Source organism: Bos taurus, chromosome 25, assembly GCF_002263795.3.
Source record: "Bos taurus isolate L1 Dominette 01449 registration number 42190680 breed Hereford chromosome 25, ARS-UCD2.0, whole genome shotgun sequence".
Classification (NCBI taxonomy): domain Eukaryota; kingdom Metazoa; phylum Chordata; class Mammalia; order Artiodactyla; family Bovidae; genus Bos; species Bos taurus.
The window spans coordinates 27,661,392-27,688,812 of NC_037352.1; the positions used below are offsets into that span (position 1 = coordinate 27,661,392).

Consider the following 27,421-nt stretch of genomic DNA (forward strand, 5'->3'; position numbering starts at 1 on the left):
CCACCCAGGATGCTTCGATTAAAGCGTAATTTATTTTTGAAAGTCAATATATTTACACGGTGCGAAGTCCAAAACAAGGTATATGGTGAGAAGCCCGCCTCCCATCTTCGCCCCCCAGGCCCTGGATTCCTCTAGGAACCGTGTGGATTACTCTCCTTGTGGATCTCTCCACATACGTACAAGCCTGGCCCTTGTTCCTTTGGCGCACCCTGTGCTGCGCACCGAACTCCTTTCGCTGGCGCTTTAAGTCTCAAAATCGGTTCCTCTCCGGTTTCCCGCTCCTTTCTCGCAGCCGCGGGACCTCGGCGCTTTGACCCACTGCGGCCGCACAGCGCCCCCTGGCGGCCGCGCCCCCACACGGCAGCGGTCGCGCGCCCCGCCCCGCCCTGCCCCGCCCCCGCCTCGGCGGGCCCTGCCGGGGGAGGGGTCGCGGCGGCCGTGGCGGCGGCAGCGGCGGCGGCGTCAGCGGCGGCCCGGGCGGTGGGAGCCGAGGCGCCGGAGCAAGATGGCGGCGCGAGTGCTGCGCGCTGGCGGAGCGGCCTCAGCCAGCGGCTTCCTGCGGCGGGCGAGCCCCGGGAGCCTCCTGCCCGGGCTCCGGTGAGCAGCGCCGCCCTTTCCGGGAGCGGCCGGGGAGGGGCCGCTGCGGGGCGGAGGGCGCGGGGTCCCCGGCGCGGGTCTCCGCCCCGGCCGCGTTCCCCACGGGGCCGGGCCGCCCGGGTTGCGGGGCGGCGGGACCGGGGCCGCGGTCGGTGCGGCGGGGCGAGCTGGAGCCTCGGCGGGGTCCGAGCGCCTGTCCGGCCGGACGGGCTCAAGGTCATGGCGAGAACGACGCTCGGCGCCGAAGCCACGTCCGCGCGCCGAGCCGGCCCGGCCTGCGGGACCTTGACCCGGCGCGACCCGGAGCGGTGGCCGAGCTGCGGGCGCGTGGCTGAGGCCGCAGGCCTTGAACTTGGCCCATGAGGCTCCGGCCGGACCGCCCGAGAACGCTTCTCGCCCGCGCGAAGCCTCAGTGTCAGCATCCGCACATGGCAGTAGAGACACCCTCATGTCCTGGGTTGTTGGGAGGAAGAAAATAAAATAACGCATCGTCCCGGGTGAGCTCTCAGTGGAGGTCAGGGGAGTGGTAGTGAAGAAGTGTATTTAAAAGTAGGTAGCGGACCAAAAAGTATGGACAGTTATCAGCGCTGAGTCGGCATAGGGTTCATGTTTAAACTTTTTTTTCTAACCTCATTGGATTCAATGTTCCGTTTTCTGAATCCATCCCTGGCATCGCCAGTCCCCTTTTCCCCAAACTGAAAAAGCAAAGCCCATACTGAGCTGCACGTCAGTTTGCTGAATCGGTGTCTGCTAGGTACTTTGAAGGTTTATGTTTTTGTTTGTTGATTAAACAGTGAGCCCGTAGAAAATACAATTGACACTTATAAAGGAAAGAGGGAAGGAACTACCTGCTTGTTAAATGTTAATGCGGGCCAGCTTGATTCTGATATGGTTTATTTAACGTAATCCTGTAACAATCTTAAGAAGTAATAGGATCTGTATTTTAGAGAGAAGGCACCTCAGAGAACTTGAGACACATGGCTGGAAAAGGCATTTGAACCCGTTTGGCAGGCTTCAGGCCTAGTACCCTTCCTGGGACTCATGCTTAAGTTATGTTTCACAATTTGATATTGTTTCCAAGTTGATCACCAAGTCAGTCTCCTTTTATCTTTATTCTGTTACTTAGTATCTCCTGTTGCTTTTTTCACACAAGTGATAAAAGCCCATGAAATTGATATTTTATTCTTGACAAAAAAGACAGCTGACACTGATAGTGATCACCTAAAGTGCCGAGAGCACTTGAAGCTTGTAAACTGGAGAACTGGACCTGGTGTGCCTGGTACCCCCATTTCCTGGTGGGACCAGTGCTCTTGACACTGCTCTGTCTTTATCCAGGGTCCCCAGTACCTTCTGACTCTTCCTTGGGCTCTAGTCTGCCTTAACTGTAGGTGTTCTTTAGGACTCAGTCCTGTCGTTCAGTCCCATCCAGCTCTGCAGCGCCATGGACTGCAGCACACCAGGCACCCCTCCTTCACTGTCTCCTGGGGTTTGCTCAGATTCATGTCCATTGAGTTGGTGATGCTATATAACCATCTCATCCTCTGCTGCCCCTTCTCCTTTTGCCTTTAGTCTTTCCCAACATCAGGACTTTTTCCTTCATTGGAAAGGACTCAGCCTAGACCTAGTAAATTCATTTATTCTCTCAAATACTGAATGGATACAATGTCATTGAGGCTCTGTTGACTTGAGCATAATAGCGCAGGTTGCTTTCCCCAGGAAGCCATAGTGAAAACCCTTGTAGACTTACAGAATGAGGTAGGTGCCATGGGGGAAACTCAGGGAACCTCCCACCCAAGATCATGGAAGGCCTTTTTGAGAAGGTGACATTAGGCTGAGACCTGAAGGATCAGTGGCCATGAAGGCCCCAAATGGAAATAGGCATGCTAGGAAACCCCAGAAAAATCTAGAAGCAGAAGTGAAGACAGAGAACAGGTGGCCAGGAGCGGAGCTGGATAATTAAAGGCCTTACAAGCCATTTTGAAAGCTTGGATTTTATCCTGAAAGCCATGGAAAACATTTAAAGGTGTACACTCGAGTGTGACTTCATCTGATCTACGTTTTTAAAAGATCAGTCTGACTTTGAAAAGGGGACCACATCAGGATGGTCAACTGGGTAGATCTTGGTGCCATTCGCCGAGAGTCAGCTGTTCCAAAGGTGAGCATGCCCACTACATGCCACGGAGACATCAGTGAATAAGGCACACGGGTACTTGCCGTCTGGGAGACTGCTGGTCATTCAGAGGAGGAGGAACAGGTACAAGGAGGGGAGAGGGTGGATCCAGGGCAGTTCTGAACCTGGTGAAGCTAGAGATGGCTGTGAGCTATTCAGACAGAAAGGCCCAGTAGGCAGTTGGCCTTCTGGAGCTGTATGACTCCTCCACGAGATGTCTGAACCGCATTTGAGAGTTGTGAGCATATAGGAATCCAAAATGTTAATAGATCCATGGGTTTCAGTGTACTCTATTTGATTGACATTTTTCATAATAAAGTGGTTTTTTAAACTATGGGAATGGGTGCGATTGCTTGAGGAGTGTGAATAGAAAAGAGCTGAGAAACAGACCCTGGGACATCTGGTCATTTACAGGCCAGACACAGGAAGGAGAGGCAGCGAGGGAGCCAGAAGGGGCAGCTGTGAGGTCATTGTTATGGGTCAGTGCCCGGGCAGGAGGTATTTCAAAGAGAGTGGGTCAGCTGTGCCAGATGCTGGTAAAAGGTTAAGATGACAGAAGAAAATCGCTTACCAGCAGGGGTGTTGCGGCTGACCTTGCAAGAGTGGTTTCAGGGGGAAGGCGGAAGTGTTCCTGGGAGGCCTGTTTGCCACACACATCTTAGCTCTGCCCAGTGCCAGGTCGCCCTGCTCAGCTGCTTACTGAACTTTCCCCCCAGGCCCTGGAAATGACCATGTATGGAAACTTAACTCATCTTCCTCATGCTAAGCCTGCTTGCTCCTCCTGGGCTCGCTCTCCCCACTAAGGGAACATCTTCCACAGAGTGCCCCAGGCCAGGAACCAGAATATCTTCCCCATGCCCTTCCCCCGCTGCTCCTGCCCATCTGGTCAGGTGCTAGACATGTTAATTCTGCCTCCGGCATGTCTTGACGCTGCCTCTGCAGGAACACTCCCCTAGCTCAGCTCTGGGCAGCTCTTGGCTAGGTTCCTGTGAAGAGTGTGGACTTGAAGCCATTGGTGAGGGGGCAACTGGAGAACTCTGAGCAGGACCATCTCTTGCTAGAAAGATCTCTATGACGTGAACCTTGACCAGATCTTCATCCCTCTTCCCTTCCACCCCACCTCCACCAAGAAAAGCTGTACACAACATTTTAGGAACCATTGGGGATATTTTAATATGAAGTAGGTATTATTATAGGATTACTGCTTTCCTTAGATGTGATATTGTTAGAGATTCAGTTTGTCCTTGATCTCAGGAGCTGTGTGCCGAAGTATTGAAGGATGGAGTAGCATAATGTCTGCACTCTGGTTTCGTAAGGTTTGGTAAAAATAAACAAAATACATATAAAGACTCAGGATAAAATAGTCATCATTTTTCCATCTAGATGCAGGGCATAGAGGTCTTTATTGTACTGTTCTTTCATTTCTGTGTTTGAAGTTTTTCAAAATGAAATGTTGGGGACAGCTCTCTCTAGCAGCCACGGTGAAGACAGATTCACTGGGATTCCGGGGGTGTTGGGTGGTGGGCAGGGGAGTCCGATAGCTCCTGCTTTAAGGCAGGTCTGGATCCAGTCCTTCGGCCTCCCCTCTGCCTTTCACCCCTGCCATATTCACACACTCCTGGCTTTGCTAGCAGGTAGAGTTCTGCTTCTGAGAATGTCCTTCCTCCCACTGGCAGCAACCTGACAGACTGCCCCCATCTTTCAAGTCTGAAGCTCAACAAGCGTATCCCCGGAGAGTTGGCCCATGTCTCCATGAGGCCAGCCCTCCACGTCCTCTGCCCCACCCCCGCCACACCCACCACCTCCATGTCCGGTAGGGGCTCCTTCCTACTGCTTTGCGCTGTGATTACTTCTGTCTGCCTGCTTCCACAGCACAGCGAGCTCTGTGAAGTCAGGGCCGGGTTTATTCCTCAGTCTGGCATGTGCAGTGCACAATCAGTAGATACCTGGTGATGAGGCCCTTTGCACTACTACTGCCTCATCCCATGGTCTCCACGTTAAATATATTTCCCTTCTGTAATTTGTTCCAACTGAACCTAAAACCATCTTCCGTACCTAATCAGGACCCGAGTCTCCTCCTCTTCACTTCAGGAGTTTTTCCTTTTGTTTTGTTGGGTTTTTGTTTGGTTGGGTTTTTTAAAAAAATTTTTTGCCTTGCCATGCAGCCTGTGGGATCTTAGTTCCTGAACAGGCATTGAACCCAGGCCCTTAGAGGTGAACGGAGTCCAAACCATCGGCCCGCCAGGGAATTCCCAGGAGTATCTTTTGAATGTATTCTTTCCCCTTCATCCCTCCTGTCATCGTCTGAACCCAGGATCATCCCTCGGTCTGTCCAGTGAGTATCGAATGCCTCGGCTGTGCCTGGTACTGCGGGGCTGCGTACCCAGCCAGGAGCCATGCCCCGTGCCTTTCTTACTGCTGTCCACCTGCCTCACCACTGCCAGGCTGCTTTTTACACCTAGATCTTTTCTGAAAACTTGCTGGCATTGCCCCATGTATAGGAATAGAGTGCAGCCCTCCCTGCCCACCCATGTTGCCCTCCCATTGCCCAGCTCCATGTCCTCCACGCCGTGTTCTCTTGCCTTCCTGAACACTTTGCTGTTCCAGAAATATGCCACATAGCTTCACAACTCCATACCCCTGGACACGTTGTTCCTGTGACTGGAATTATCGCCGGCTTCGTGCACCTGTCTTGCCTGTCCTCCAAGACGAAGCTGGAGTCTCTGCCCTGAAGTTCCTCCAGCTCCTGGCCGGCCAAGGCCAAGACGATTCACTCCCTTGAGTTCCCACAGTGCCTGCGAGTCCACAGCGTCCATGACCCCTCTGGCTGTTTACTGATAGGTTTTTCCCCTGAGACCAGGCAGACTCAGCATCTGGTCATCTTTGTATCCACTGAACCAGGCACTCAGTGCTTGTTCTGTTTAAAATCTAGTGTTTGGGGGAATTACCTGGCAATCCGGTGGTTAGGACTCTGATCTCTCACTGCCAAGGGCCCAGGTTCCAATCTCTGGTCTGGGGTCTAAAAATATCCCACAAGCCCTGTGACTTAGCCGAAAGAAATAATAATGGTAAATTAACAAAAGAAGAGTGTTTTGTTGGATATGCTGCCCCCTACGCGGCACTCCATAAAGTACCACCTGACGTGCATATGGTGGTGTAAAAACAGCTGATCCCTGTGTGTGTTGCTCTCAGTAAAGAGCCAGCCCAACCCAGGCCTTAGAATCCTGGTGGCTGTTGGCATGGCTACTTCAGCCCACTGCCATGGTTCAGTGAGGTGGACTGGGCACAGGGGGCAGCTCCAGTCACCTGCCACTCGGAAGATTTCAGAGGTCAAGAGTCATTTGGCGCTGATGCTGAGTCACACTGCCTTTCATTTGTCAAGACAATTGCTACCCAGCTTTGACAAGTAAACAGCACGTGGGTTCTTACGTGTGTCCCGAGATGTTGGCTGTTTCGTACATTAACCCTAGTTTACAAAGTGTTGTCGTAACCCTTACTTCATCTTACCCATCCTAAAGTAAACCCCTTTGGTGTTAAAAATCTGGAACAAATGCTTACTTGGGGAGATCCGTGTGGGTGAGGTGTCCCTTACCAGTGAAAATATTTTGAACTTTATAGTTAGATCTGGGTTCATATTATCTTGCCGCTTCTTACCTCAAGTTGGACTTCTGGGGTCCAGTCCTTAAAATGCAATAGTAACCTACCTTGCTAGATTGTTCTGGGGATTAAATGAGAAGACATATACAAATTGTCCAGAGCTTGACAGGAAGTATGTGCTTATTAACTTGTAATCCCCTTAAATTCTAAAGAAGGGAAGAATTACTTCAGAATTTTTTTCCCTCCAGATTTAGCCTGTCAATAATTCTTTATTATGCTCTTATTTTACAAAGCATTAAATACACTGAGTTAAATAGCAATATGTGTGTGCATGGCATATGCTTGTCTGTGTACTTCTGGAAGGATTCATTAAGAACTGTGAGTAGTGCTTACCTTCGTGAATTACTTCTTAATGAAGTTCCTTAGTACTGATATTTTTAGAAACTTCCATTGTATCTCTTTCCTAGTTGTTCGTAATTGTTATTCCTAAAGTCTTAAAATTCATTTAACCAAAACATATTTTTAAACACAATTTCTGTTTAGTAAATTTGAAATCTAAAAACTCAAGGAACTATACAAAGTCCTGTTCACAAATCTTAAAACTTTCTGCTTTGCATATCACTAATTTTATATGCTTGCCATTTTGCTTCATGATATTATTTAACCCAGTATCCAAAAATGTGGTGTATTTAAAATACTTTAAACACGGGACTTCCCTGGTAGAACAGTGGTTAGGACTCGGTGCTTTCACTGCAGAGGACCTGGATTCAGTCCCTGGTTGGGGAACTAAGATCCCACAAGCCACTGGGTAGGACGGAAAAAAAAAAAAGGAAAATACTTGAAACAAATTGACAAAATATTTTTATTGAAATGAATTTTACCATGATTCATTTGGAGAACTGCCATCTTCAGAATTAGTTTATATAATTAACGAGTGAATTGAAAACAGAGATAAATACCATATGATTTTGATTTTTACTAAAGGGCTAATACTTAAGGGCTTCCCTGATAGCTCAGTTGGTAAAGAATCCGCAATGTGGGAGACCTGGGTTCAGTTCCTAGGTTGGGAAGATCTGGAGAAGGGACAGGCTACCCACTCCAGTATTCTTGGGCTTCCCTTGTGGCTCAGTTGGTAAAGAATCCATCTGCAATGCGGGAGACCTGAGTTCGATCCCTAGGTGGGGAAGATCCTCTGGAGAAGGGAAAGGCTACCCACTCCAGTATTCTGGCCTGGAGAATTCCACAGACTGTAGTCCCTGGGGTTGCAAGGAGTCACACGACTGAGAGACTTTCAAAGATCTAATAGTTTTTATATATAACTTTTTTTTTTTTTTTTTAGTTTTTTAAAGTAGTTTTAAAAATAATTTTTAAATCTCTCACCATTAATCAGGTGCTGTCCTACATGTTTTAAGTGTGTTTACTAGGGGTTAAACGTGTACTTAAAAATATACGAGAGGTACTTCCCTGGCTCAGTGGTTGAGACTTCCCCTTCCAGCGCAGGGGGTGTGGGTTCAATTCCTGGTGAGGGAACTAAGATCCTACGTGCATTATTTTATTTAAAATACTTGCCCTTTTAACTTAAAAATTGTTACTGAAGTATAGCATACATTCAAGAAAGTATACAAATTCTAGATTTATAGCTTGATGAATTTTCCCAATATAAATACAACCGTGTAAGCAGCACCCACATCAAGATACAGGACATTACAAGCCCTCAAAGCCCTTCTTGTGTCCCTTTCAGTGAGCTCCGTCAAGGGTAACACTACCCTGACTTCTAACACCTTAGGTTAATTTTGTCTGGTTTTGAACTTGTGTGTCTGGCTCTTCCACTCAATGTTTGTGAGAATCATCTATGTGGTGTGTGAATTGTAATTCATTCATTCTTTTTTTTTTGCCATGCCATGCAACGTGGCAGAGAAGGCAGTGGCACCCCACTCCAGTACTTTTACCTAGAAAATCCCATGGATGGAGGAGCCTGGTAGGCTGCAGTCCGTGGAGTTGCTAGAGTCGGACATGACTGAGTGACTTGACTTTAACTTTTTACTTTCATGCATTGGAGAAGGAAATGGCAACCCACTCCAGTGTTCTTGCCTGGAGAATCCCAGGGACGGGGAAGCCTGGTAGGCTGCAGTCTATGGGGTTGCACAGAGTTGGACACGACTGAAGCGACTTAGCAGCAGCAGCAGCAACACGTGGGGTCTTAGTTCCCTGACCAGGGATTGAACCTGCAGCCCCTGCATTTGAGGTACAACAGAGTCTTAACCACTGGACCACAAAGGAAGTCCTTACCAGGGTTTAATTTTTAAAGTCTTTTCTCAGGTTATATATACACATCTAGCTTACCAGTAAAGGAGTTTTTAAACATGCACTTTTAGATATTTTAGCTAATGTTAAGTATAAAAATAATAAATGTATATGGAAAATTCACGAGTGCAGAAGGGTATACAGGGAAAAGGAAAACTCACTCCTCACACCCCAAGCCCAGTCACAGCCCGGATGTCCTCACTGTGAGCATTTCACTTTGTGTGTGTATTTAGGGCACTGTTCTGGGCCTTTCTCCACAGAACTCATCTCAGATACCAACATGGCAGTGCGTGTAGGTCTACTCATTCTTTTTAATGACTGCATTCTGTCCTGATTTTGGATCTGCCTTGTTTGATCTGCCCAGTCCCCATTAATGGAGTCCAGATTACCTTTACCAGGAACAAACTGGAAGGCAGTAAGGAATGCTCGCCTGCATTCAACTGTGTGCGCCTGTCTAAATATAGCTGCCCTTGGACATAACTGCAAGTGCAGCCCTTAGGGCGGAAGGCCCACACAGTTTGCATTTTGCTGTAGATAAATGCCACACTGCCCTCTAGGGAAGTCACACAAATTTGTGATCCCACTAGCAAGCATATGGGAGTTAAAACACTCCGCTAAAATTCTACTGGTAAAGTGTTGCTTGTTAGTTCAGTCAGATTTATCATCACTCGGACAGTGTGTACAGTAGAAGTTCAGTTATAAGATGAAAATTAGCTTAGGTTTTTGTGAGTTAAAAATCTTGACTCTAGGGGTAAGATAATTTTTTTAAGGAAGGAATTCATGTCACTTTCTCCGCATATTCCTTTTCACATTTTTTATTGTGGTAAAGTACATAAAACATTTGCCATTCTTAAGGGTACAGTTCAGTGGCATTAAGTATATTCACATTGTTGTATAATCGTCACCACTGTCTACCTGCAGAACCTTGTCATCTTCCTCACCCATTAATAATATCTCCCCATTCTCTCCTCTGCCCTTGGAACGTACTGGTCTACTTTCTTTCTCTGTGAATTTGACTGTTCTCAGTTTCCGTGTGTTTTTTCTATGTTGAAATTTTTCCTCGGAGAAGGGAAGAACACAGCGGGACTCATGGAGATGCACTTGAGGACTCTCCGAGGATTGCCGAAGTTCCTCTCTCACACTTTGCTCCTGCATTCCGAGTGCACACTGTTGGCACGGAAGGTGGACACATGATATCTCAAGTTCTAGAACAGTGCTTCGAATGTGTGCCCGAGGAGTGCTTGCTGAACGGATTGATGAGTTTATGAAAACAGTGGGCCACGCACTACCACCCAAAGACCCTGACATCTTTGTACCTCTGATTAAACTCAGATTTTTGCATTTGTGATCCCATAGGAAATTGACATCTTCCGATAACAGACCTCGAGAGGACAGCTGGTTAAAATCCTTGTTTGTTCGGAAAGTTGACCCAAGGAAAGATGCTCACTCTAACCTCCTAGCCAAAAAGGAAACCAGCAGTCTGTACAAATTACAGTGTGAGTCCTGGGTTTGCTATCTTCATAGTTAACGTTTTTCCCTTGGTTCATAAGTTTATCGTTGAATTTTCTTTTGTTTCAGTTCACAATGTTAAACCGGAATGCCTAGAAGCATACAACAAAATTTGGTGTGTATACCAAACTATCCTTTACTTGGGGAAAAGTAATGATTTTAATATTTGTTGGTTGTGCTAACCCTTGATAGCAGAACGAGATCTTTCATGCCTCTTCTTAAAGCCAAACATTGAGAGGCTCTTAAGTTGAGCTCTGTGGGGTTACCAAGGGCATTCTGATTTTAAGCACTTATTCACCGAAGTCTGCATAGACTGTCAGACTTTGGAATGTTACTAGACTTTCAGGTTGGAAGGAACCTTGCCAGTCTGTCCAGTCCAGCTACTCATCCAGTGCTTGAGTCCTTTCTGGAGCCCTTCCTGACACTGTTCTTAAGTACATTCATATGCTCCATCTCTGGGCAGCTCTGAACGTTAAGAGTTAGATTGCACGTCCCTGGGACTGCCCCTGTTTCCAGTATTATGCCTAAGTACCCCTGCAATATAAGAGCCCTGTATGATTTCAGTAGAGCTGCCATTTCTTTCAAAGTCTTCCATCTGCCTGGGTTCAAATCCATTCAGCAGATTCTTAGAGTGATGTGAAATCCATATACTCTTACAGAATTTGTAAACTTTAAGACCAAAAAGAATTACATGCACCAGTTCTTAAGTTAATAGAAATAGCAGTTCAATGATCAGTTGTCTGCAAACATGATTTAAAAGCACTTTTTAAAAACCGTTCATATCTACTGCTTTCATGAGAAAGCAAATGATTTTGTTACCAGAATCAGCCTAACTTTCAGAAGCAAAAAAATCTTTTGTTTTATTTTTGGAGGTGGGTTGCAAAAGGTAACATTAGCGTAGTTTCATGCTCACCTCAGCACTGTCCTCTTTATTTAAAAAATGACCTAAAACAAAGCAGATGGTTTTTCTCTAAATCTCTTTTCATAAGATGAAAATTTTCTATATGCTTATATTTCCCTGGATTATCTTCCCTGTCCTATTTTTTTATTAGTTCATCTCCTGTCTCAGATTCCTGGCCATCTACTCATGTTTCTATTTGAAAGTCTTGTTCTCGCTTCACACTCAAAATGTAGAATTGCTCTGCTCCTCCCGCTTCCCCATGGGTGACACTGGCCGTGGTTTTATTTGACTCGCGCCTTAGTTTTCTGTGACCAGTCCGTCACTAAGGGCTGGGCATCTTCATTTGACATGCATTTTGCTTCTCTTTGCTTGTTTCCCTCTCCAGGCCGGTTGAGGCCCATTTCCAAGTAGCCCTTCTGACTGCCTTCCTGGGCTTGAAGCTGCCCCAGTACCTCAAGCCCCACCCCCTCCCCACTGCAATCCGTTACCCAGAAGTTTGTCAAGTTGGTCTGCTTGAGTTCTGTTTTCTCCTTCATCCTGTTTCTTTTCCTTTTCTCTAGAACTTTCAGCAGCAACCTATTTCCAGTACATAAAGGCTTAACACCTGCCTGGTTTTTAGGGGCTCCAGTAATGAGGTTCTGCCCAACCCATCCAGTTCTGGGTACTTGGGTCACCTACCTCACAGCCCCGATTCACCTCGGTCATCTGTGCAGGCTTCCATCAGCCGCACTTGCTCCAGCGCTGGGTTCTTTACTTTCTGCTCATGTCATGTGGCAAACAGAAAACCCATTTCCCTAACATAATCCATCTTTCCCAATTTCTGTCAACCCCATGTTACTTCTGAGCATTCATGTGTCATATATCAAATAGATTTAATATCTGATCTTAATTTTAAAAGTAAATGCTACCCTTCAAAAAATAATATGTGGTTTGGTCATCGTACTTGGTCAGAAAGACATTTGAGTTTTCAGTTAGTTAGACATAAGACCATTCAGAGCTTTTCTCCATTAACTAGTCACATCCACCCTGTCTTAGGGCCCCAACATTGGGTGATGATCACTAGCTTAATATCACCTGATGTCAGCAAATAATCTGAACAGGTTCCATTTCTGACCCTTGATACCTTTTTGCACCCATTGTTGGATCTGTATTGTACTTTTTTGTCATAATTTTTCTACTCAAAAAAGCGTGCAGGTTTGACCTTTCCTCTTGGTGTGATTCAGCTATGCCTCTTCCCTTTGTCTTTCCCTGTCCATTAGAATCTGTACCGTGGGAGGGTTTCCATGGAATGAGGCCCTGCCACCTCTGCTAACGTGACACCCTGGCATGACCACGTGTGATGGACAGCAACAACCTGGGCGCTGTGTCCAGTGTGGGACTCTGCGATACCTTTCACATCCCCTTAGCTGGTTGAATATACTTCATGTTGTGTCTTTCATTTGCATTCTCCTGCACTGTGGATGCTCTTTGGGATTGGTGGGGTGGAGGTTGCTTCCAGACTCTGTTGTGTTTCAGCTTCGTCTTCTTCCTTAAAGCCCACCCTCTCTGCCCCTGCTTCCTCTGCCTCTCGGGCCACTTCTGTCATCTCCCCCATCCACAACATTACTTTCTTCTCTTTCTCTCTTCTCGCACGTTCTTTTCCCATTACTCTCATCCGTCCTATCTTTGGAACCACCAGAACTTAGCTTTTATACATATCACCGTTCCTAAGTGCTTTTTTCCCCCTGAAATGGTGAATAATGGATTCATAGTTGTGGAATTTGGGGACCTTTGACTCTTCTTTATCATTTTTATCAATATACTTGAGTTACTTACCACTGTTCTAGATAGCTGGGTTATCAGTCACCTAAGCATTTGATAACTGGGCCATTAGAGTTTTACAACAGAATTCAGCTAAAAGGCTAATTCTGTAGTTTGTTTCATCATAAACGTATTCTGAGGTCAGTTGTCAGAAGACAGAGTAGATGACCTTTTCCTATTATTGATCATGTGTTATCCACCTGATGTAATTTTGTTGCTTGTTTAATTAGTGTTGCTCTTTCTTCTCTTTAAGTCAAGAGGTGTTGCCAAGGATTCATGAAGATAAACATTACCCTTGTACTTTGGTGGGGACTTGGAACACGTGGTATGGCGAGCAGGATCAAGCTGGTAGGAAGCAGAAGTCTTTGGAATAAACACTTGTTCCTTAAGCCTTTACTGTCATCACTTAAATGATTTTCAACTTAGTGCTTGTTTTTATAATCAAAGCTTTCCAAATCTTGATCTAGTGTTATGGTTGAAGTAGTTTCTCAGTAAATCACCGCAAAAACTCCTTCTTGATCATTTTTCACATTTGAATCTATTATTGAAACTTTACGGTATAACTCAGGCCAACACACATTACAGTTTTGTACTGTGTTAACACTAAGCATATCTGGAATATTTTCAAGGTCAGAATATCATAAAGGCCTAAATGTATGTTATCTTTTAAAATATGTTTCAGTTCACCTTTGGAGGTATGAAGGAGGCTATCCAGCCCTCACAGAAGTGATGAGTAAACTCAAAGAAAATCAGGTAATGATTTTGAAAAATGTTTGCTTATTCAAACTATTGATATAGTAGATGTTGCTGCTGCTACTGCTGCTAAGTCGCTTTAGTTGTGTCCGACTCTGTGCGACCCCATAGACGGCAGCCCACCAGGCTCCCCCATCCCTGGGATTCTCCAGGCAAGAACACTGGAGTGGGTTGCCATTTCCTTCTCCAATGCATGAAAGTGAGAAGTGAAAGTGAAGCTTCTTAGTCCTGTCTGCCTCCTAGCGACCCCATGGACAGCAGCCTACCAGGCTCCTCCGTCCATGGAATTTTCCAGGCAAGAGTACTGGAGTGGGGTGCCATTGCCTTCTCTGTAATAGTAGATGTTAGTACAGAATTAAATGACTCTTTTCTAGCATCAGTTTTTGTAAGGAAACTGTTAGTTTTCGGTAGTAAAGATTTTATTATTTGGTTTCTTGAGGTTGTATTTGAACAGAGTCATCAGTAATACTGTTAAAATAACAGTTCTTATTGTAAAAGTCAGTTGTACTTTGAAACTGATAAGCTGGTACGTTTGAAGCCAGTGAGTCCACCTAGTCACCACAGTCAGCCTGAGTTACCTAACACATACCTGCTTTAGGAACTGCCAACCACACATTGTTCACCTTGGGCTGACTTTGCTGTCCTCCCCTCCCTTCACTAATAGAAAAGTGTTCATGGAAAAATTCTACCAGCTTAACATTATTAGAGAAGAAAATGTTTTGTGTAGATTCTCTGTCCCTATATAAATGGCTTTTGGATTATCTGATATTTTGAGGTGTCCATGTCATCTGTCTTATAATACTGTCAAACACTGTCAGGAGGACCTAAAAGCATAGGAAATTAAATTTGTTTCCATTGTCATTTAAATAATCAAGATAACGGTGAAGTTTATTATCTAAACCTGGACACTTCTGAAAGTGAAAGGGAATGCTAATAGCCATTATGCTGACTCAACAAGATGTGAGCTGGGACTGTCTCAGGCCAAGGGACCCTGTTTATAATAGTATTCTACTAGAGGGGGAACGTACATGTTACTCAAGTGGGTTTATATTGTATGTAAATACTAGCAAGTCTCATGAGCACCTTTTTCACTCAAAGGAATTTTCGGAATTCCGTAAGGCAAGAAGCAACATGCTTCTCTCGAGAAAGAATCAGCTGCTGCTGGAGTTCAGTTTCTGGAATGAACCCATCCCACGATCAGGACCGAACATATATGAACTCAGATCCTACCAGCTCCGAGTAAGTCCTGGAACAGGAGTTGGCCATGTCCCCTCGTTCTCTGTGCAGCAGGACGCACACCCCTGGTGTCGAGAGCAGTCGCTGGGCATATGTTCTGTGATGTGTGCTTGGCTCATTTTCTCCCCTGTCCAGTTCTTCTCATTTCCTTTTTTGGCTTGTTTGTTTTTGTCTTTTTTTTTTTTTTTTTTTTGCTGTGCAGTATGTGGGATCTTAGTTCCCTGACCAGGGATCGAACCCATGCCCCTCTTCATTGGAAGCAGAGAGTCTTAACCACTGGACCACCATGGAAGTCCCTTCTTTTTTTTTTTTAATCTTTCTTTCTCATTCTTTCTCTTCTTTTAAGGATATTTGTTTTTTATAGCCTTAGACATAAGAGAAAAGACCTAAAATGCAGGACCAAGTACATTATATAGCATCTATTGTCATTGAACTAGAGCAACTAATAAGCGTGTGATATCTGAATACATTATACAGCACTGTAAGAGAAAAGGGGAATAATATTTCTACGACTTTCTAGATGTTTCCCTGCTAGGACACGACTAAAAAAAAAAAGCCCAGATAACAGCATAGTTAAAGTGAAAACATATCAGTAGATCTCAGTGGTCTAACATTCAGTATTATACTGGGGGGAGAAAAATCAAGGAATGTCTGTTAGGTTTACTTAAATTGAATTATTTTAAAATTTCAAAGTAGGGACTTCCCTGGATAGGACTCTGTGTTTCCACTACACAGGGCATGGGTTCCATGCCTGGTGGGGGAGGCAAGATCCCACATGCTGCACAGCAAAAAAATTAATAAATAAAAAACTAAAATTTCTCAATAAAGTCTGAATAGGTACCAACAATTTAATCGTGAATGGCCTAACTGTGATTTTCATAGCTGTAACTGGATGACCTTAACTCTTACCCTTGAGTATATGTTGTCTCCTTAGATGGAGCCATACAATTATTACTCCCACCACAAGATAGGTATGAACAGAGTGCGTAATGTTGTTCTGTTACATTTTTTTACTTGTTAGATCTCACATTATTAAAAGTTAATTTCCTAGTTAGTCTTGTCATTTGGTATTTTTCATGCTGCTGTTTCCATATTTCTTCACAGAAGGACTAACAAACCAAATCCAAATCTCTTTTCAGCCAGGAACTATGATTGAATGGGGCAATTACTGGTGAGTATATGACCAAATGATGAGTTTGTAAGTCTTAGACTTAGATTCGTAAGTCTTAGAGTCTTTTACACCATAGTGTTAATTCTAGAAATAAAATCTGGGGTTCATGCCACAATTTAATATTAGACTGTTGTTTTGTTTGACATATTTGTATTATGAGATTTTTCAAACAAGCACACAACTAGAGAGAAAAATACCACCAGCGCCCCTGCCTGCCTTGCTTAGCTTCAGCAATTATCAACACATGGCCGGCCTTGCTTAAGTCCAAATGCCCCTACCCAGAGTATTTGAAAGTAAATCCCAAACAATGTAACACTGCATCTCTGGGAATTTGAGTGTGCATATATCTCCCAAAAGATAAGGATTTTTTATAAAAACAAAACCCCAGTGGTACATGAGGTTATTTCCTATTCTTCTTGGATATTATCTTTTCTGAAATGTTGCTTTTGTCACATAAACAGAACACCACAATGATATAACTGCTTCCATTTCTTCTTCTTTGTTTAATTAGCGAAATACCAGTTTTTCTATCTTGTATATATACAGATTCAACAGAATCCCAGTCAAAATCTCAGCAGACTCTAAAAATGCAGAGGACCCCAAAATAGCTAAAACAGTCTTGAAAAATAGGAACAAAGTTGGGGGACTCACTGCTCAACTTCAAAACTGACTACAAAGCTAGAGTAATCAAGACAGTATGGTGCTGACATACAGACAGGCATTTAGATCAATGGAATAGAATTGAAGGACAAGAAACAAATTTTCACGTATGTGAACAATTAGTTTTTGACAAATGTACAAAGGCAATTCAATGGGGACAGATAGACTTTTCATCAAAGGGTTCTGAAACTTTGGATATCATTGCAAAAAGATGAACTTAGATCCCTACCTCATATTATATACAAAAATTAACTGAAAATGAATTGTATACCTAGATGTAAGAGCTAAAATATAACATTTTCAGAAGAAAAATAAGGGAAAATCTTTGTAACGTAAGGTTAGGCAAAGAGTTCTTAGATAAACACCAAAATCACAATCTACAAAAGAAAAAAATTGATTATTATTCACCAAAATTAAAAACTTTTGTGTAATTCAAAGGATACAGTTTTAAAAATTAAAAGACAGGTCACAGACTGAGAGAAAATTTTGCAAATCACATATCTGATAAAGGGCTTATATCCTAAATATATAAGGAAATCATACAACTCTATAATGAGAAGATGACCCAATTAAAAAATGGGCAAAAGACTTGTAAAAACAGTTTTCCCAAGATATACAAATAGCCGAAAAGGAGATGAAAAGATGGTTAGCGTCACTGATCATAAGAGAAACTCAAATCAAAACCACAAATATATGCCAACCATCTCGTACCCTTTAGAAGGGCCATTATCAAAAGAACAGAAAATATCAAGTGTTAGCAAAGATACAGAGAAGTTGGGACCCTTGCATAATGTAGGTAGGAATATAAAATGGGGCAGCCATTATGGAAAATGTTTTTTCATACAGCGCTTCTTAAAAACATTAAAAATAGCATTATATCTGATGCAACAGTCCTACTTCAAAAGAATTCAAAGCAGCATCTCAGAGAGAGATTTGCACAGCACTGTTCATCACAGCATTCACAGAGGTAAGAGGGTGGAAGGAAGGTAAATTTCCATCGACAGATGAGTGGATGCATATGTGGCATGTACATAGAGTGGCATTTTATACAGCCTTTAAAAAGAAGGAAATCCTGCCACATGCACTGTTAACCTTGAGAACATTGTGTTAAGCCAAGTAAGCCCATTATAAAATGACAAGTACTAATGCAAAGTCTCTAAAGTGGTCAACACCAGAGAGACAGAAAACAAAATGGTGGCTGCCAGGGCCTGGGCGGGCGGAGGGGACTTGGTGCTTAGTGGGTAGTTTCAGTTTTGCAAGATGAAATGTTGGAGAGATGTGTTGCACAGCAGTGTGTGAACAGACTTGGCCCCACTGGCCTGTACAGTAGGAGATGTTGAGGTAAATTTAATGTCAGGTGCTTTCTACCGCAATAAAAAATAAAATTGTAAAATAAATTTGAAAAAAAAGTTAATAGGCAAAGCATTTAAATAGACATTTCCTCAAAGGAGCTCTGTGAATGCCTGATAAACATGTGAAAAGCTGCTCGGTGTCCTTAGTCATTGTGGAAATGCAAAGTACACCACATTGAGATAGTGGTTCATACCCCTTAGGATGGCTATAATTAAAAAGAATAACAAGTGTTGATGAGGTTGTTAATGAATTGATGCCTTTATACATTGTTGGTGGGAATGTAAAATAGCACAGCCACTTTGGAACGGGAGAGCTATGACTTTTTATTTTCAGTTTATATATGTTCTCTTTTCTTCAGTTATGAAATTTATTGCTTTGGGCTTGATAATCTCTAAGATCTTTTTACCTCCAAAAACAGTTCTGGGACCTTTCTTTCTAATGAGTCTTTTCTTCTTAGATCATCAAGGCTAACTAATACAAGATAGAATTCCCTTTCATTTGAAAACTAAGAAAAACATATTTGATTGTATGCTATTGTTGGGGGAGTGTGTAATTTCCTCGGTTTTGTCTTGCCGCAGCAAAGATTTGAAATGGTGGACCAGTGTTACTGCTTGGTTACACCTCAGTTTTATTTGGCAAGCAAAGGCTAGTACACCCTCAAGGTGTGAGGGCAGGCCAGCCCAAAGGAGAGGCCCTCCTCCTTTGGCTTCCTCTTGGCTTCCTCCTTGTGTGTTTTGTCTCCTCCCCGCTGAGCCGGCCCTATGCAAATTGGGCTAGCCAAGAAGGGGGCGTGTTTGTTTCACCTGATGTTCTCATTCCCATCTGTAGATTTTCTTTTGTTCTGTTTTTGTGGGCTTTTCCTTTCTTTGTCATTTAGCCACTGCTATTTTAGACTCCTTTTTCCTGTTCTAACTGCCTAACATTCCCCCCTCAAGAGATGGGAGACCCAATTCTTTGGGAATAGGGGTATTGCGGTTTCTCTGGCTACTTCCTGCTGAGCTGGGATGGTGAGGGGCATTGGGTCTCCTCCTCTTGGTAATCTAAGCCTCAGAGTCCTGATAGCAGTGTCCATCTAAGGGTGAGTGATATTTTCCATGGTCGGGTGTAGTTTGATATGTCTTTGTTGAACTGGCACTGCATGTTGTAGCTTGTTGACCTGGGCAGAGAGAAAACAGGTTAGACAATTGATAATACATGGAGCAATCATGTGCAGCATCAATATGGTGATAACAGGGATTAGTAGGGGCATTAGCCAACCAAATTCCCCCTCTCCAGGAGAAGGCTCCCCCAAAGAGAGATTGTAGCCACCCTGAGAACTCTCCAGCTCATTCTTTGAGATCCTATAGGATCTGAATATTTTTCTTGAGGATTGTGAAACTTTGTTCAGCTTAGCTGGAGGTATTTCCCAGAAACAACACTCCTCATTCATGATGGCTCAAGTCCCTCCTTGTTCAGGGATCAGGCGATCTGTCTCCTATCTATTTGGAGTACAATTCCGGACAAGCTGTGTTGGCTCTTCAGAGCTATCCTGAGAAATCTTATCCCCAGAAACTTAATTTGGGGAGTGTTCATTAGAATGGCACTCATTTGTAATCCTGAATAGGTATTTGCCCACCCCAAAGGAGAGGCCCCAATCTGCGTTGGCTTCCTCCTTTTATACGTTTTGTCTCTCCCCCCCCCCCCCCCAGCCTGCCCTATGCAAATTGGGCTAGCCATGAAGGCTGTTTGTTTGACCTGACGTTCTCACTCCAGTCTTTGGATTGTCTTTTGTTCCATTTTCATGGGCTTTCCCTTTCTTTGTCCTTCAGCCACCGCCATTTTGGATTCCTTTTTCCTGTTCTAACTACCTAACACTTTGATTATAGACATCATTTTATTAAGGAATTGGTGAGTGATCCCCCGAAGTGTAGTAATTTAGTTGCCCACAGGATAAAATCACTCATTTCTATTTTTCCATGTTACTAATTGAGACATGTCCAATGTGGAATCCACAGAGAAGTACTGAGTGTATTCTTCAGTTATTTTAACAAATTATTTACAAAGCCCAGTTCAGCATGCAATTTATATTTTGGCACATAGGTAACTATTTAAGATGGTGATCTCCTCTTCAGTACATGCTTCTGATTATTTCCAGGCTGAGGCAAGTATGTTTTCTTTCCCTACTGAGAAAGCGGATGAGAAAAATTCCAAATGAAGTGAACAATCCTGAACATTTATCACTATCGATGAATATGGAGGGTTTTCCCCTCTTTGGGTTAAAATGCACACTATAGTGATTTGCCTAATTTTAATAATTAACTAATCAGGTTTGTAATTTTGGGTGATAATTATGATCATGTAACACTAAATGTAAGGTTAAAGAAATTAGCATCAGGGACTTCCCTGGTCATCCATGATTAAAGACTCCAAGCTTCCAAGGCACGGGGTGCAGGTTCGACCCCTGGTCAGGGAACTAAGATCCAACATACCACGCAAAATAAAGACATCTCCATTTTTTAAAAAAATCAGGACTGCAGCCACATATCTCATGCTGTTTTTATTTTAATAGTTACGAATTACTCTACACATTTTACAAAACTGACTAATGTTGCTTCAGAAAGGTAGATTGACATCTAATGTACATTAAAATAGCTTTCAAATACATTCAATAAAAGTATTCTTTGTTCTGAACAACTTGCGCTGGGAATGGAGGAAACTCACTTTTTTAACATACCTGATGCGGTATCTGAACGTTGTTTTTTTCTCGTAGGGCTCGTGCCATTCGCTTCAGACAGGACGGTAATGAAGCAGTTGGAGGGTTCTTCTCCCAGATTGGGCAGCTCTATATGGTGCACCATCTCTGGGGTATGTTTTTTTCCCTTTCATTTTTACGTTCCTGGGATTTCAGAATTCATTACTAAATAAGTTGTCCTAGCCTGTAAATCATACCTCAGGTCAGGAACCTGGAACACTGCAGCTGACCCAGATGCCCCAGATGGAAGGTAGGTGTTCGGCCCCCAGCACAAGAGGTCCACAGTGAAGGGTCCCCAGACGCGCAGCTCATCGTGAGCTGGTGAGATGAGAGCAGGGCTGAGAGGTGCTGCGGCCTTTCACAAGGCAGTCCCAGCCTCCCTCTCTGAACATCCCCCAGCTCCCTCAGGGACAGTGCCACGCTCCGCACAGAAAGATGTCCTCGAAGAGGGCCCACTGCCTGCCTCGGGTCTGGATCCGCTGTCCTCTGAGGCATCTTCTCTCGCCTTTGCTGTCCCCACCTACTTTGGCTTGACGCCTCCTTTGGTTTGCAAGAAATACTGGAGTGGGTAGCCATTCCCTTCTCCAGGCGACCTTCCCGTTCCAGGGATCAAACCCAGGTCTCTGGCATTGGAGGCGGATCCTTTACCATCTGAGCTACCAGGGAACACTTGTAAATGGTTATTAACGTTAAAAAGATGAAAAGCCTGACATTTCCAAACCCTAAACCGTATTCATTCACTGAGGTGTGGGTGTCCCGCCGAGTGCTGCAGGGGCGTGCGCCTGCTGGGGCAGCTGGAGGCTCAGGGACAGGGTGATGTCTGGCAAGCAGACCTATTAAGTATAACTTAACCTTTACAGGCTTGAGGTAGGGATAAGGTCGTTTTTATTGTGAATTTTTAGTGTATGATCTGTCCAGAGGATTTAAACTGAAAACACAGACCCCTCCCCTTCCTCAGCCTGCAGGGCCCTCTGAGAGCGGCTACTATGGTGAGCGAGCGTTGGGACCGGAGGGTCCAGACCCCGTACTCTGGCACAGGCCAAGGTCAGACATGTGTCTACTGTCAGGCAGTGCCCATCTCCACCTTCCTTTGTGTCTCCAGCCAGTGTCCCAAATGTCTACTGCCCACTTCCTACCTCATAGGGAAAAAGTATTGAGATGTGCAGAGATGCATTCTCAGTTGACCACAACTTACCCTCGCTTATCCATCTTTTTTAGAGAAAGAACCAACACTTACCAAGCACCTCCGTGTGTTGGTTATTTATGCACCATTCCCTTTAGCCCTGACAGCCACACACCACCAATGAGATACCATGACCCACACGTGGTAAAGAAATCACCCCAGCCACAGCTGTGCAGGAGCTGGGCCAGCCTCAGACATCAGCCTGTCTGGCTTCAAAGCAGGTCTTCCCCGAGCAGAGCTCCCCTTCCTGTTACCCTCGCACATGATGCGGTCCTTCCACCCTCCTCCACCAACACCTCTCCTCCTCCGAGGCCTTGCGGCCGCAGCTGCTCCACCACCCCACCTGTGGGCTCCTTCCCTCGGTATGTGAACAGTCTCAGTGCCTCCCGTCTTTAAAAGCCTCCCCAAACCCAGAAGTCCATTAACAGATGAACAAAATGTGGTTTGTGCAAATTCACAAAAACTGAACATAGAATGGAGGGTACCAGGGGTTGAGGGGAGAGGGGAATTGGGAAGAGATGGTTTATAATGGATAAAGTTTTAACTGGGGCTGATAAAAAAGTGGCACAATGTAATGTACTTATTGCCTCTGAATTATACATTTAAAAATAGTTACAGTAGGGACTTCCCTGGTGGTCTAGTGGTTAAGACTCACGCTTCCACTGCAAAGGGAATGGGTTTGATCCCTGGTCAGGGAACTAATATCCTACATGCCACGTAATGTGGCCAAAAAAGAAAAAAAAAAAAGAAAATAGTAAATTTTGTTATGTATATTTTACTCCAAAAAGTTTGTTTTAATTAAGAAAACTTTTTAAGGAACACAGGCCTCTCCCCGCTGTGTTCCCTGCAAGGGGGGTCCCCACACGGTGCACGAGGGGTGCACCTGGCCCTGGGAAGAAAACTGCTGCTTGTCATGTGGATGTTAGCCATTTTCACCCAGGTCGTGAGAGGTAGAGGATTTCCTTTTCCTTCTATTCTTCAATACCTTCAAAATTTTATGTAATCAATTTACACTCCTAGTGGGGAACTTGTGGTCAAATTACTCGGCCTGCATGGTTAGGTCTTCTCATAGGGAGAAGGAAGCCCTAAACAGAGACTAGAACTGAGTGGGGAGCCCTCCCGGGCCAGTGGTTAGAAGGATCTTGCCGGGTTGGGAAGCAGAAACCAAAGCACCCAGTGAGGTATCTGAATTGTATCCCCAGGACCTGACCCTTGGCCCATGCCCTTCCCTCCACTGGAGGGCTTTTCTCTCCGGTTCCTGCATGTGGACAATGAAATGTCGGTTTCAACCTTGAAACCCCACTTGGTCACATCATACCTTCCAGGGAGCTTTCCCTGGTCAGCTGTGTTCTCCCTGTGGAGTCTCCTTGTTCTCCACTGTCGTGAACACAGTCTCTCACCCAGATCGTTGCACGGCCTTATAAATACTGAGTAAAATTGAATCTCCTATTGCTTATCTGTGGCCTGACAGTTTCTGGTTATGGATTTAACACATTAATGAAGAAGTTCACTTGGTTGGTAAAGGCACATCTTGAATCCACTAGACTGTAAACCTTGAGAGCAGATTGTTTTGCCTCTCTCACATGGCCTGACAATTCTACTCAGAATAACCCACTCACAGTTAGCCCAGCTTAGTACTAAGTTCACGAAATATAGATGGTCCCTGACTTAGGATGGTTCAACTTACAATTGTTCAACTTTATGACAGTGCAAAAGTGATCCCTGTTCAGTAGAAACTTTGAAGTGTGAATTGTGCTCTTCCCCCAGGCTTTTGGTACAGTCTCTCATGATGCTGGGCTGTGGCAGTGGTCAGCTGCGCAGTCACAAGGGTGAACAGCCAGTACGCTCACAACTATTGTGGTTTTCACTTTCTGCGCAGTATTCAGTTACATGAGACACTAAACTCTTGATATGAATAGGCTTGGCATCAGATGATTTTGCCCAGCTGTAGGGTAACATGAGCGTTCTGAGCACGTTTAAGGTAGGAAAGGACTTCCCTGTAGCTCAAACGGTAAAGAATCTGCCTGCAATGCAAGAGATCAGGGTTTGATCCCTTGGTCGGGAACATCCTCTAGAAAAGGGAATGGCAATCACTCCAGTATTCTTGCCTGGAGAATCCCATGGACAAAGAAGCCTGGTGGGCTACAGTCCATGGGGTCACAAAGAGTTGGACATGACTGAACGACTAATACACATAACACACATGAGGTAAGGAAGACTCAGCTGGGATGTTCTTGTGGATTAGATGTATTGAATGCATTTTCGATTTACAATATTTTCAGCTTATGATGGGTTTATTGGGACGTAACCCCATCGTAAGTCAAGGAAGATAACGTAGGCTATTTGAGAAAACAAGATGAGCAGCTGAGTCAGCACTTACTGGACATCTAGTTGACCCTTGAACAACACAGGTTTGAACCGCATGGATCTTTTTCAGTTGATACACACAGTACGATGCAGCCAACCCACAGCTGGTTGAATCCGAGGGTGCAGATCCATGGGTACATAGGGCCAGCAGTGGGACTTGAGCAGCTGCAGGTTTTGGTGTTCATGGCAGGTCCTGGAGTCATTCCCCCCTGTACTAGTGGAATGTAGGGCGTTATGTTTGGCTAATTCTTCTGTGTGGCTATTTTTAAGCTTACAAGGATCTTCAGACCAGGGAGGATATACGGAACGCAGCATGGCATAAACATGGCTGGGAAGAACTAGTGTATTATACAGGTAATATCTTAATAGGCATAAAGCGCTTTATTCTTCTCGTCTCATTGTTTTAATGTTCTTTCACCCTGAAGCTCATGGTGTATTTGAACAAAAAAATAATGTGTTGCTGTCAGATGGTGAATTGTAAGGTTGAGGGAATAGAGAAATCGTCATATTTTTCTTTGATAGTTACATGACTTTTTCAATAGAGAATATTCATTGTTTCAAGTATACATGTTGTCTAGTACAGTTTTCAGATCTTTGTGTGTTGTAAATTTTACATCATTACATTTTTTTGTACATTTCTGTATTCTCTGAAAATTTATCATACAAATATATTTTTTTCCTAAGCTTTCTCATCAGAATTGTTTATTCCCTAAAGCATTACAATTTAATACAGCAATTAAAATAATTTTGGGAATTACTTCAATATTTAAACTTTCCATATGTACGTGTGTATGCCTGTGTACATACATGTAAGCCTATACATCTGTGTATACTCATATGTGGAGAAGGCAATGGCACCCCACTCCAGTACTCTTGCCTGGAAAATCCATGGACGGAGGAGCCTGGTAGGCTGCAGTCCATGGGGTCGCTAAGAGTCGGACATGACTGAGCGACTTGACTTTCACTTTTCACTTTCATGCATTGGAGAAGGCAATGGCAGCCCACTCCAGTGTTCTTGCCTGGAGAATCCCAGGGACAGGGGAGCCTGGTGGGCTGCCGTCTCTGGGGTCGCACAGAGTCGGACACGACTGAAGTGACTTAGCAGCAGCAGCAGCAGCATACTCATATGTGTATATATAATACATACACTGTGAAATCCTAGTTGCTTGATTTTTAGAAGAAAACAGCCAGACTGAATACCACCCAGTGACACCAGTGCAGGTAATAAGCACCACCCATGTTGCACGTCAGGCACACTTAATCCTCTACCCTACCAGGAAGATCGAAGAGTAATTTGTTCTGGAAAATAACTATTATCTTGTCTGTTAGTTCATGTATCATAAATCCTATAACTGTATGTGGCTTTGCTGCTTATTCTTACACTTTCATCAGGTCCCAAAGACATATTTCCTCAGCACTGACAGTGTTACAGGTACAGTGTATTGTACCTGTAACAATCTTCACAGGTTTTTTGCTGTATATAGGATACGGTCTTTTTGCTGTATATAGGATACAGTCAGATTATTTGATTCTATATACATTTTAATTCAGTTCAAAGGACCTTTTAAGAAAGCACCATTTTTCTCACAATATAGACTTTGCTGGTTTCCAGCACATGAAATACATCTCCTGACAGAATATTTTAATGACACATGATAGGGTGTCAGCTGATCTGTCATTAGCTTGTATATTTCTGCCCGAGACCAGTCCTTAGTATTCCAGTACTGATTTCAGGCAGCATGTCTTCTGAATGAATATCCTCAGCAGCCTACTTGTTAGCATGTATTTATTGCCATCTGTTTAGAAAACAGTGAGCCCCAGTGATTACGGCCCTTGTTTTCAGTCCCACTTATTCAGGAAATGGAATCCAGAATCATGATCCCACAGAAGACCTCGCCCCTCCAGTGAAGCGACGGAATGGAGATGTGCCTACAGAAGTTTATGTGACAAGTGCTTGTCATCAATCAACTTGAACTGTGTTACAAGTGAGAGAGAAACACTGAAGTGTAAACTGCTGTATATAGCTTGTAAGAGACCTCTTTTCTTTAAAATTTACATAATCACAAGACAGGAAACTATTACAGCTTGGCTGATTGTAGTCCTCGGAAACATCCCTAAGTTTGTCGAATGTACCGTATAATATTAACACCAAGCCACCTCTCCCTACCCCCCAGGAAAAGAGAGCCCAGTTGAAAATTGGAGTCATCTCCAAGTAAGACTCTAACCATGGGAAAAAAAAAAAAAGTTAGCTATTTCTTTATAAAGAGCAAATCTGTTTTATAATTACAGATTTTTAAGACAAATTTCTTGTATCAGGAAGAAATATAAATTTCATCATGTTTCTGTAGCATTTTTTTTCTGAGTTTCAGACTAGGAACAAATTATAAGTGTACTCAATACCTGGAAATGTTTTGCTTCACTTTCATTTTTAATGTCAGCATAGTAAACTGTGTCGTTACTGAGGGGGAAGTGGTTGATCGGTAATTCAGTCTCCACTTTGTGTATTGTGTTGTCTTTATACGCGAGGAAAAGACGGCTTGAACCTGTGTATCATATGTGACTTTGAAATGAACACCTTGAATAGCACTAATTTTTATTTGTAATATTTTTCTACAACAAAACGAGTAGCACTAGGAAAAGAGGTTTTATTTTGTAAACAATCATCTGTGACCTGCATTTTAGTAAGCTCACAGCAGATTCTTCCAAGATCATGAATGGGGGGAGGGGGGTGTGCATGTTGAGATTTAAATTGACATAAAACTGCATACTTTGTCTAGCTCTGATTTCATTTTTTAATAGTGCCAATTTTGTGACTGTAATCATGTGAAAGTCCTGTTGAAGTGAAAAATTATGTCTGACCCCCAGATCAAAGAATTTATGTTAAAGTGTGAATAAATCTCATATCAAATGTCAAGCTTTTACATGTGAATGGTTTTCTCCAAGAACATATAAAAGTTAATAAAAATCCTCTTAATTTTCACATATTACATGTATGTGATCTTTTTTAATGAACTGATGCTGAGAGTGAGCCCATCACTCTTGAAAGATGGCTTGTCCCAGTTCAGTGGGCGTGTGTGAGTCTACAGGGT

At 43.8% G+C, this 27,421-nt stretch overlaps 1 protein-coding gene across 2 annotated transcripts; it reads left to right on the forward strand.

Moving 5' to 3' along the window:
• Nucleotides 1–430: 430 nt before the first annotated feature.
• On the forward strand, nucleotides 431–27,316 carry NIPSNAP2 (nipsnap homolog 2). 2 transcript variants are annotated; one of them, NM_001077011.1, is made up of 10 exons: nucleotides 431–597; nucleotides 10,025–10,164; nucleotides 10,247–10,292; nucleotides 13,132–13,226; nucleotides 13,561–13,631; nucleotides 14,730–14,870; nucleotides 16,007–16,038; nucleotides 20,801–20,895; nucleotides 24,603–24,686; nucleotides 26,176–27,316. In NM_001077011.1, the coding sequence occupies exons 1-10, from the start codon at nucleotides 506–508 to the stop codon at nucleotides 26,238–26,240; spliced, it is 861 nt and encodes a 286-aa protein (NP_001070479.1). In that variant the 5' UTR covers nucleotides 431–505; the 3' UTR covers nucleotides 26,241–27,316. The 2 variants fall into 2 exon arrangements, with proteins under 2 accessions (NP_001070479.1, XP_005225025.1); XM_005224968.5 differs by lacking the exons at nucleotides 10,247–10,292; nucleotides 13,561–13,631 and having other exon boundaries at nucleotides 480–597.
• The last annotated feature ends 105 nt before the right edge of the window (nucleotides 27,317–27,421 follow it).

Coding starts and splice junctions, on each gene's coding strand:
- NIPSNAP2 (NM_001077011.1), top strand. CDS start 506: ATGGCGGCGCGAGTGCTGCGCGCTGGCGGAGCGGCCTCAGCCAGCGGC. Junction 14,871..16,006: donor TCAGATCCTACCAGCTCCGA/GTAAGTCCTGGA, acceptor ATCTCTTTTCAG/CCAGGAACTATGATTGAATG. Junction 16,039..20,800: donor ATTGAATGGGGCAATTACTG/GTGAGTATATGA, acceptor TTTTTCTCGTAG/GGCTCGTGCCATTCGCTTCA.